The 10,009-nt window shown below is 54.9% G+C and overlaps 2 protein-coding genes across 6 annotated transcripts in view; one reads left to right on the top strand and one right to left on the bottom strand.

The window, feature by feature from the left end:
* ZNF597 (zinc finger protein 597) overlaps positions 1 to 841 on the bottom strand; it is a 14,196-nt gene extending 13,355 nt beyond the window's left edge. Inside the window, exon 1 of the mRNA XM_070063899.1 lies at positions 808 to 841. Coding sequence (XP_069920000.1) covers positions 808 to 841 — 34 coding nt within the window. The remainder of the gene's footprint in view (positions 1 to 807) is intronic.
* The window catches only part of NAA60 (N-alpha-acetyltransferase 60, NatF catalytic subunit), a 47,614-nt gene that overhangs the window by 24,167 nt on the left and 13,438 nt on the right, over positions 1 to 10,009 (top strand). The window contains exon 1 of one of the 5 annotated variants that reach the window (XM_051836269.2): positions 1,654 to 1,797. The exons of 3 other annotated variants lie outside the window; for them this stretch is intronic. The gene's annotated coding sequence lies outside the window, so the exon portion shown is untranslated. Of the gene's footprint in view, positions 1 to 1,653; positions 1,798 to 10,009 lie in introns of those variants that run through there. One more of the 5 variants, XM_051836271.2, reaches the window with a different exon arrangement.

Raw genomic sequence — 10,009 nt, 5'->3', positions numbered from 1 at the left:
CATCTGCTCCTTTCCAGGCACATCAGCAGGAAGCTGGCTCAGCAACACAGCCCGGAGTCGAATGGGCGCTCCTGTGTGGCATGTAGGTGTCTGCTGTGCCACAGCGCCCCTCCTGTTGGAATCCCTTCTTAATCTGAGAGGCAGAAAGAGAAGGAGAGGGAGGGCTCCCATCTGCTGCTTCACTCCTCAGATGCTCTCAGCTGCTGGGGCTTGGCAGAAGCCAGCGCTGGGAACACAGCCCGGGTCTCCCTCCCGGTCACAGGAACTCAACTGCTTGAGCCATCACCTCTGCCTTCCAGGGTCTGCATTAGCAGGAAATGGAGTCCAGTTCTCCGGTATGGGATGCAGCTGTCTTCATTGCTAGGTAAATGCCAGCCCCACTCACTGGAATCTTGGAACCAGTTCTCTTCTAATTAGATCCCGGAAAGCCTGGAGTTGAGTTTGCAGCCAGTCTCTAGGGAGTGCACAGGACTTCACAGCATGCATTTTACACACCCACCACCCTGTGTAGTGGCCCACCTTCATTCTCCTTTTACCTAGTTTGTGTGGCTTTTTCTAATCTGTTGTTTTGTAACAGCTTCAGTGATAAATCATTTTACCCATGATACACGATATTTGTGCTCAGAACACACGGCCTCCCACCTGCTTTGCTTACGGTAGCATGTCTGTGCTACTTGAACTTGGCGATTCCAGAGAGCTGTGAATAGTATCACAGTGATCTTCGTCTTGGCCAAGTGATTTCCCAGGCTTCTGTAAGAGGCACTTACAGAAACGACCACAACAAGCAATCAGCAGGGGCTGCTTTACCTAAGTCAAGAATTCCGTAGCCGCTAGACGTCATACCACTCGGTCAGCAAGAGCTTCTTCCTGTTGGCCTGTTTACACCAATTATCTGGAAAACCTCAAGTCTGCGTGGCACTGCTTCCTTGCCAAATATCCAAGGAATACGCTGTGAACGTTCCTAGAGTACCGTTTTATTTGGGATACAGAACTGTTTTAATCTGTGCTAAGATTTCTTCTCTTGGTGTAATCAGGTCCTTTTAGGTTAGCCATTCCAGCCCGGGCCGTCGCAGCTGCTGCTTAGTCCATCCTTCGGTTATAGGAAAGCAAACAACGCATTTCTCCTGGAAAGTGTTTCCTCCAAACAAACCCGGCGAGGCGCTGGCGCCTGGAACCGCCGGCCGGGAGGGTGCCGCTGCCCCCGCTGCCTGTCGGCCGGAGGGACCGGGACGGGGCTGCACGGCGCGGTCGCGGGGCGAGGCCGCGGGCCAGCCCGGGCAGCTCCGGTTCCGTCGCGGCCACCGAGCGTCGACGCCGGGGCCGGCGTGGGAGCCGAGCCGGCGTCCGCCCAGGGCTGCCGGGCTGGGAGTGGCCTGCGTCGGCGTGCGCGTGAGGCGGACCCCGGCCCGGGACCCGCGCCCCCGGCGTCCACGCACGCCAGGCTCGCCGAGATCGCGGGCGGGAGCCCGACTCGGCCTCCTTCCAGCACCCTGACCCGTCCACCCGCAGACGCGACCCCGGCCCGGCTTTGCTAGGCTTGCCCGTTCCAAAGATGGCGGTGGCGGCCTCAGGGAGGGAGCAGCCACGTGGGGGCGGTGGCCAATGGGCTTCCGGGCTGCGCGCCGGCCCGGTGCGGGGGGCGGAAGTGCCGCGGGCCGCCGCCTCCGTCCCGGTTGCGGCCCCTGCCGGTTACATAACTCGTTGCGGGACCCGCGCGGTCCTACTTCGCGGCTCCCTGCGCTCCCAGGATGTGCTGAGCCCCGAGACACCCTCAGCTGCCGCCGGCTCCCGCCCGAGGTGAGGCGGCTCGCTGGGGCGGCGGGCGCGGGTGGGCGGGGAGGCCGGGGGAGGGTGGCCGCCCGAGCGGGCCCCCGGCCGAGGAGGCCGCGCTCTCCGGGAACGAGCGCCCCTCGCCGAGGAGGGTCCTGCGCAGCCTCTGCCCGCCCCGGATCCGCTCGGCGACGGCGGGAGTTCGGGCCAGCCCGGAGGAGTCGCGTTGTCGGCGCTGGAAGGGGGTGGAGCCCTTGGCCCGGGGTCCGCTTCCGTGCGGACCCCGACACGAGTTGTTGGGAGAATGTGAAGCTGTGAGGCCCTTGCCCATCAGTGCCCGCGGGGGGACGTGGTGGGTCCGGCCTCCCGCGAGTTCAGCGCCATGCCCCGGTGCTTGCTCGGTTTGTTACTTGTTGCACCCCCGTGAGCTCCTGAAAGCCAGGGGCTCAGGCTTAGCCGCCTCCGCATCTTACCTGCTCAGGCAAACCTTGTGCTATCAAGACCCTGGGTATCTGGTCTCTCGCAGATCCTGCGGCCAGCGCTGACTTCGCCCTTCGAATTGGCCACATCCCAAGCAGTGAGGGAATGTGTAGCCTCTCTGTCCCCCGTGAGAGTTATGGGAGGAGGCTGTGGCCTCAGAACCACCACCCCCAAACATTCCTGTGCCCAGCTTGGACATCAGACAGAGCTGGTCGGCCATGAACGGCGACTGCTTCCTGCACGCGTTTTCCCCTGCCCAGTCCCTGAGCCAGAGGCTGTGTGTCACCGGATTGTCCTGAAAGAGAAGGGATAGCAACCCGACCGAGTGGCCCACTGTGATGTCTGGGGTGATGGTTCATCCGCTTGTCAGAACTCGGGGGACATTGGGGTTCAGGCGTTTTACCAAAGCCCTGAAGGCATAAAACCCCTGGTTAATGCTTAACTGACCAAGGGGAGGTTTTGTGACTCCAAAGGTCGTCAGTAGAAGGACTCCGTTCACGGAACGCTGCTGGCCAAGGAAGTGTTAAAAGTTCTCTGGCCAAAATGCTGGCTGCCAGAGGTTGAGGGGTGGAGTGTGTGTGCTGAACACTGTTGAATTAAAAGGAATCTGGAGCAGAATCAGACAGGTCACACACACACACACACACACACACACATCAATGAATCGCTGTAAGCTTAGACATTAGAGGAAACTCGGGCAGCTTCCTCCTCCAAACAGGCACCTAACGTCGGTCTTCACCCCCTCTTCCAGGGTTTTGTGCCCATCGGGAGCAGTGGCAGGTGGCCCCTAGAGAATGGGGCGTGCACGGGCTGCTTCTCCATTGCCTTGGTGTGCTGGAGTTTGGTCTCCGCGAGCTTCCTTCTGTGGAGGTAGTTAAAAGCTGTAACACAGGGAAGGCGTGGCCTGGTGTCGGTATGCCAGGATAGATATATATACACACGCATTCTCACACACACCCCATTTTGTCCGTGTGTGTCCTATCTTTAGCCTCTCCTAGTTGTAACTTGAAGAGACTTTGTCACCATGTTTGTTTTAACCACACCCACGCACAGTGTGGAGAGTATCTTTAGATGTGGCTGTCCAAGTTGCTTAGCAACAGCATGCTTCTGGCCTGGTGGAAGAAGATTCCTGGATGTTAGGAGATTTGAGGAATCGGAAACCAGGAAGGATGGTGCTGTCACTACTGGGTGTGCTGATGACCCGGAAGACTGTGCCTCTGGGTACCTACGAGCCACACTTTGTGTGACAGCCTGGGACACGTTTAGATCAGGTGATGCAGAGCCCCTCTGCGGCAGTCGCAAGAAGACAGAGGCAGCATGGAGTCTTCAGGACTCTGAGGTCAGGGCGGTGCATGTCTGTGCTCTGCTGAAGTAGGCCAGAGGGGCCACTCGCGTGGTGACACCGCGACCACCGGGATGCGAGTGGCAGCTTCCTGGGCAGTGTCTTTACTTAGTGGTTCCTCCATCTCTACACCTCATCCCATCGACTTTGGAAAGAACCGCAAAGGCCTTGTGTGTGTGTGTGTGTGTGTGTGTTTTAATAAAGATTTATTTATTTATTTGAAAGTCAGAGTTACACAGAGAGAAGAGAGGCAGAAAGAGGGGTCCTCCATCCACTGGTTCACTCCCCAGATGGCCACAATGGCTGGAGCTGAGCCAATCTGAAGCCAGGAGCCAGGAGCTTCTTCTGGGTCTCCCATGCGGGTACAGGGGCCCAAGGACTTGGCCATCTTCTACTGCTTTCCCAGGCCACAGCAGAGAGCTGGATCCAAAGTAGAGCAGCTGGGAAACGAACCAGTGCCCATATCGGATGCTGGTGCTGCAGGCAGCAGCTTTACCCACTATGCCACAGCGCCAGCCCAGCCTTGTGGTTTTGACACCTCAATTCCTTGTTTGCAGAAAGCATGGCTGGGGTGTGAACTTGGCATTGAAACTGGTTCTGCTTATGCTGTGTAAAGTAATGTAAAGTAAAATGCTGATCAGCAGAATGATGCTGGAAGTTCTGGGTCTGTTTCTGGCTAAGTTCAAGCACTGAATTTGATTTAGCAAATAGTTGTGAGTGCCTTAGTTAACTCCAGGGTCTGACCTCCTTCCCTGCATAGCATTCTTTGTCACACGACCTCTGATAGGAGCGGGGTGGCAGGGTGATTCAAGTTTATTTGGGACCCAGATGTCTTACACTGCTCATTAAAGAAAGGCCAAGCAGTGTGAACACCAAGTGCACGTTTGCTCAGTGCCTGAGGGAGACGTAGGAAGGGGTCTGATGGGACGCCAGGGTTCTCTGTGGAAGAGGTGTGGGGCTCCAGCCAGCACGAGCCGTGTTTAATGCAGCATGGGTCCCCAGCACGGAGGCTGGAAGAAATGTGCCGCCGGTGTGAGGGGGCCGCAGCTCTGAGCCAAGGTGGTCAGGTGGAGAGGGCGTAATGGGCAGTCAGAGCCAGCAGGCCGGGTTCTATGCAGCTCTGTAACTGCGGCAAGGCCCACGTGAGGGCGAGCCAACAGACGCCTCCAAAACTGTAGGTGAGAACCGGCTATGAATGCGACAACTTAGAGGTGTTTACATGTCCCTTTAAATTATCAATAGACTTTCGGTGCCGCCTTTCAGACCCAGTGCCCTTGGAATACCATGGCTGCCACAGACCTTCTAAACACAGTCGTGGTGGAGTGAGAGGAGGTGGTCGTGGCCAGGGGCGTGAAGCAGCTGTTGAAAGCCTTTGTGGCTCTGCTTCCACAGGAAGACGAAAGGGCACTTTGTCATCTTAACGGGGCACGTTTCTAAAAATGCTTCCAGTTGTATTTTTTGCAGCATAGTTACTGTTACTAAAAATCAGTTGATAATCTTTGTTTACTCAGTTCCTGCAACAGTATCCATTTGGGGAACAAAGTGTTGCAGTTTGAACTTGAAGGTGGTCACTAGAAGAAAGCAATTGCATTTTGTAAACTAGCAGGTGGGGAACTCCCTTAGGAACTGAGGAGGCTTCTTTTCTGGGAAGTGTCACAGTCAGTGTTTGCCGGGCCCTGTGCCCGTGTGGGAGTGTTGGTCGATGCTTGGCTCCTTGTGACCGGTGGTCCCCTGCTCAGTCTTGCCAGTCAGGCATTGGCTGCTCTGTGCTGCCTGCCCTCAGGTTCAGGTGACCTTGCTGGTCACTGACAATGTGCCGAGGAGTGTGCTTTCTGGCAGGGCAGCATGGCCTGGACGCACCTGTAGGAACCTGGCCCCAGAAAGTTCATGGGTCCCTTACTAGGCAAGCCATCTCCTATTTTTAAAAAATGAGTTTCTTGGCCGGCACCGCGGCTCACTAGGCTAATCCTCCGCTTGCGGCGCCAGCACCCCAGGTTCTAGTCCTGGTTGGGGCACCGGTTCTGTCCCGGTTGCTCCTCTTCTAGTCCAGCTCTCTGCGGTAGCCAGGAAGGCAGTGGAGGATGGCCCGAGTCTTTGGGCCCTGCACCCACATGGGAGACCAGGAGGAAGCACCTGGCTCCTGGCTTCGGATCGGTGCAGCGCACCTGCTGTAGCGGCCATTTGGGGGGTGAACCAATGGAAGGAAGACATTTCTCTCTATATCTCTCTCACTGACTCTGGCTGTCAAAAAAAAAAAAAATGAGTTTCTCATGGGAAGTACAAGAAAAGTTTCAAAACAAAAGTATTTTAAAATTTCCCCCTTAGTCAGTGTTGTGGGACAGTGGGTTCACCAGTATCTTGTATTGGAGTGCTGGTTTGAGTCCCAGCTGCTCACTTCTGATCCAGCTCCCTGGTAATGCACCTGGGAAGGCAGTGGAGAAGGCTTGGGCCCCTGCACCAATGTGGGAGACCCAGTTGGAGTTCCGGGCTCCCACAGCCAGACATCACAGCCATTTGGGGAGTGAATCAGTAGATGGAAGATCATTTATCTATCTCTCCCCCTTTCAAATAAATAAATAAATCTCTTTATTAATGATTTATTTATGTGAAAAGAGAAGTTACAGAGAGAGAGAGGGAGAGACAGAAGTCTTCCATCTACTGGTTCTCTCCCCAAATGGCTGTGACAGCCAGGGCTGGGCCAGACCAGAGCCAGGAGCCAGGAGCTTCACCCTTTGTGCAGGGGCCCAAGGACTTGGGTCATCCTTTGATGTTTCCCAGGCACGTTAGCAGGGAACTGGGTGGGAAGTGGGGCAGTCGTCATTTGAACTGGTGCCCACGTGGGATGCCAATGCTGCAGGCAGCAGCTTAAACTACGGTGTCACTGTGCCAGCCCCACAATTTTATTTTAAAGAGCTTTGCCCTGAAGAAAAAGAGGGGAGCTGGCGCTGTGGTGAAGCGGGTAAAGCTGCTGCCTCCAGTACCAGCCTCCCATATGGGTGCCGGTTCAAATCCTGGTTGCTCCCCTTCCGATCTAGTTCTCTACTATGGCCTGGGAAAGCAGTAGAAGATGGCCCAAGTCCTTGGGCCCCTGCACTCATGTGGGAGACTTGGAAGAAGCTCCTGGCTCCTGGCTTTGGATCTGTGTAGCTCTGGTTGTTGTGGCCTGTTGGGGAGTGAACCAGCGGATGGAAGACCTCTTTCTCTCTCCCTCTCTCCCTCTCTCCCTCTCTCCCTCTCTCCCTCTCTCCCTCTCCCTCTCCCTCTCCCTCTCCCTCTCCCTCTCCGCCTTGCCGCCTCTCTGCCTCTCTCTGTGTAGCTGACTTTCAAATAAATAAATAGGAGGATGTTCTTTTTACACCTTTATAAAAAATGTTTGTCTTTAAAATATTAAAATTTTTTAAGTGGGAGTTTATGTAGCCACTCAGATTGACTTAACAGTTACACAGGAAGGCTTTAAAATACTTTTGTATCTCTGTCCAGTAGCACCTCCTCTTTACTTTACAATTTTGAATCTGTGTTTGGAATGCTTATTCTGGCATCAGTGCACCAAATACCATGCTGTGCCAAGGGTAGGGGTTTACAAGTCCGCGCTTAGTGTATTTTAGTGGACAATAGGAAATAATTCTCCTCATGATTTGGAGAGACACTGTAAAATTTCCAGGTTGTTACTAACTAAAAGCAGCCATGAGATTTTTAATGTAAAAATTTTCCCATACCACCTGAAAGTCCTGGTGTTTTCCTGACAGCGGGAGCAGCCTGACCTCCTGGCAGAGTCAGATGATGTGGGAGGGAGGGAGTGGTGCGGGCCATCCACCTGCCCTGATTCCCGAGGCACACTTGGACAGGAGTTGGAATTTTTAAAAACTAATCTTGCTTATAAAAGTTAACCTCATGATTCAGTGGTAATTTATACCAAATTTGACCTACTTTCGTGTTTAGCATTTATTTGATTCTGAAGAATCTTAAATATAAACCCAGAGAAGCAGAGATTAAAAAAACAGAAAAGCCACAAAGCCCATCACAGGCAATGTGGAGAGTAAGAGGGCAGGGAGCTGAGGGCTGGCGGAGTAGGAGGTGTCTGAAACCCAATTCCCCCATGGCTGCGCTTTTCCCCTTACATGGTTTCCATTCCCCACCCCACCGCGTAACAGTGCAAGGGTTTCTTAGAGCTGGTTAAATCCCCTGTCCAAGAGCAGGTAAGTTCTCAGTTGGATGAGAGCCCTCAATGGGGTTCGGTGTCAGTGTTCGTCCGGAACGCTGGGTCGTGAGCACATTTTACCATCCCCACACCCCAGAATCCAGTAGTGCATGCCTCAGAATCCAGTAGTACACACACCCCAGAACCCAGTAGTATTCTGGTTTTGTTTGGGTTTTGTTTCTTAGAAGCTACCATCTGCTGGTTCACTCCTTAGATGCCCACGGTGGCTGGGGCTGGGCCGTGGCTGAAGCTGGGCCAGGAATGCAATTCAGGTCTCCTGCAGGGGTGGCAAGGGTTGAGTTGTCCCTGCTGCCGCCCAGGGTCTGCAGGGGTCGGAAGCTGGAGTCAGGAGCCGGAGCTGGGAAATGAACTCAGGCACTGCAGTGCAGAGGAGTACAGATACCTTAACTACTAGGCTGGGTGCCTTTTCTGTGTGTTCACCTGCCAGATCTGAGTTAGGGATTCTGTGCTGGGTGGCCCTATCAGGTAGCCTCCTAGAACATTCGCAGCTTGAAGAGCTGCCGGGCACTGGTGCTTCTTTGGATCCTCTGTGTTGGCCTCATCTCGCTGCATCTCAGTGGTCTCCAGCTGTGAGCTCTCACTGCCGCTTGAGTGGATCTGGAGCCCAGGCTCATCCTGCAGCCTCATTCCCTATCAGGGTGCGCGTTTACACAGTGTAGCACGCCTCTTGGGATGCCCCATCCCATATTAGGGTGCCTGAGTTCAAGTCCAGCTCTGCTTCTGACTCCTGCTTGCTATTAATGCGCCCCCTGAGAGGCAGCAGGTGATGGCCCAAGTACTTAGGTCTCTGCCAGCCCTGACTGTTGTGGGCATTTGAGCACTGAACAAGCAGATGGAAGATCTGTTGTTGTCTGTGTGTGTCTCTCTGCCTTTTGAATAAAATGAAAGTAAATAAATAAAAAAAATTTTAACAAAGAAGTGTGGGGAGGCCAGAACTGTGGCGTAGCAGGTAAAGCCACTACCTAAGTGCTGGCATCCCATATGTGCACAGGTTCAAGACCCAGCTGCTCCACTTCCAATCCAGCTCTCTGCTATGGCCTGGGAAAGCAGTAGAACATGGTGCAAGTGCTTGGGCCGCTGCACCCGCATGGGAGACCTGAAGGAAGCTCCTGGCTCCTGGCTTCTGATTGGCTCAGTGCTAGCCGTTGCGGCCATCTGGGAAGCGAACCAGTGGATGGAGGACCTCTCTCTCTCTCTGCTTCTGCCTCTCTGTAGCTCTGCCTTTCAAATAAGTAAATCTTAAAGAGAGAAAGAGGTTTGGTCCAAGGCCTGCAAGCAAGGCAGCCGTGGGGTCTGACCTCGGGCCCACAACTCACTGTTCTGCATCGCTCTGGGTTATATTCTTGTGTCTGTTCCTCTTTGTCACTTACCCTCCAATTCTGACACTGACCAGGGGGCAAAACGTGAGCCATCCTTCCCGCCGCTGCCCGCAGCCCAGCCCTCGGCTGCTCTGATGGAGACCCTGGCAGTGATGCGAGCAGGAAGGTGGTGTGGCCTGGGCGGCTGCACTCAGCTTCCTCCCCCGGGCAGCCCCGCTGCGGAGCTCGCCCTGCTCCCTGGCGCACAGCAGTGGTGGTTTCCTGAGTGCAGAACGCCCGAGCACCCCTCCGTGCTTCCGGCCCTGCTCAGCGCTGTGACCCCAGAGCCAGCGCGGGCCTTGAGGTTTGAGCCCGGCCTGTAAAAAACTGAATTGACTGTCTTCTCGGGATCCACTGACCCAAAGGAACGGCGGGTGTGGCCCTGAGGTGCAGCCAGAGCCGCCTTTGTTGCTGGCTGCGGTGCGGTGAACATGCAGCCCCTCTGGACGTGGGTGCCTGCCTAGTGCCCCCTCAGTCCCCCTCCCCACTTTCTGTCTGCTGGTACCGCCTGTTCTTTCTTTCTTTATTTTTTTTAAGATTTATTTATTTATTTGAAAAGCAGAGTTAGAAAGGAAGAGACAGATCTTCCATCTACTGCTTCACTCTCCCAAGTAGCTGCAATAGCCAGAGCTGGGCCAGTCCAAAGCCAGGAGCTTCTTCCAGGTCTCCCATGTGGGTGGAAGGCACAGCACATGGGCCATCTTTGGCTGCTTTCCCAGGCCACTAGCAGGGAACTGGATTGGAAGTGGAGCAGCCAGGAGTCGACCTGGCACTCATATGGGATGCCGGTGCTGCAAACGGCGGTATAACCCGCAGCGCCACAGCTCTGGCCTCACCACT

Source organism: Oryctolagus cuniculus, chromosome 19, assembly GCF_964237555.1.
Source record: "Oryctolagus cuniculus chromosome 19, mOryCun1.1, whole genome shotgun sequence".
Lineage (NCBI taxonomy): Eukaryota > Metazoa > Chordata > Mammalia > Lagomorpha > Leporidae > Oryctolagus > Oryctolagus cuniculus.
The sequence above is the reverse complement of the archived record's forward strand: the minus strand, read 5'-3'. Positions and strand labels throughout refer to the sequence as shown.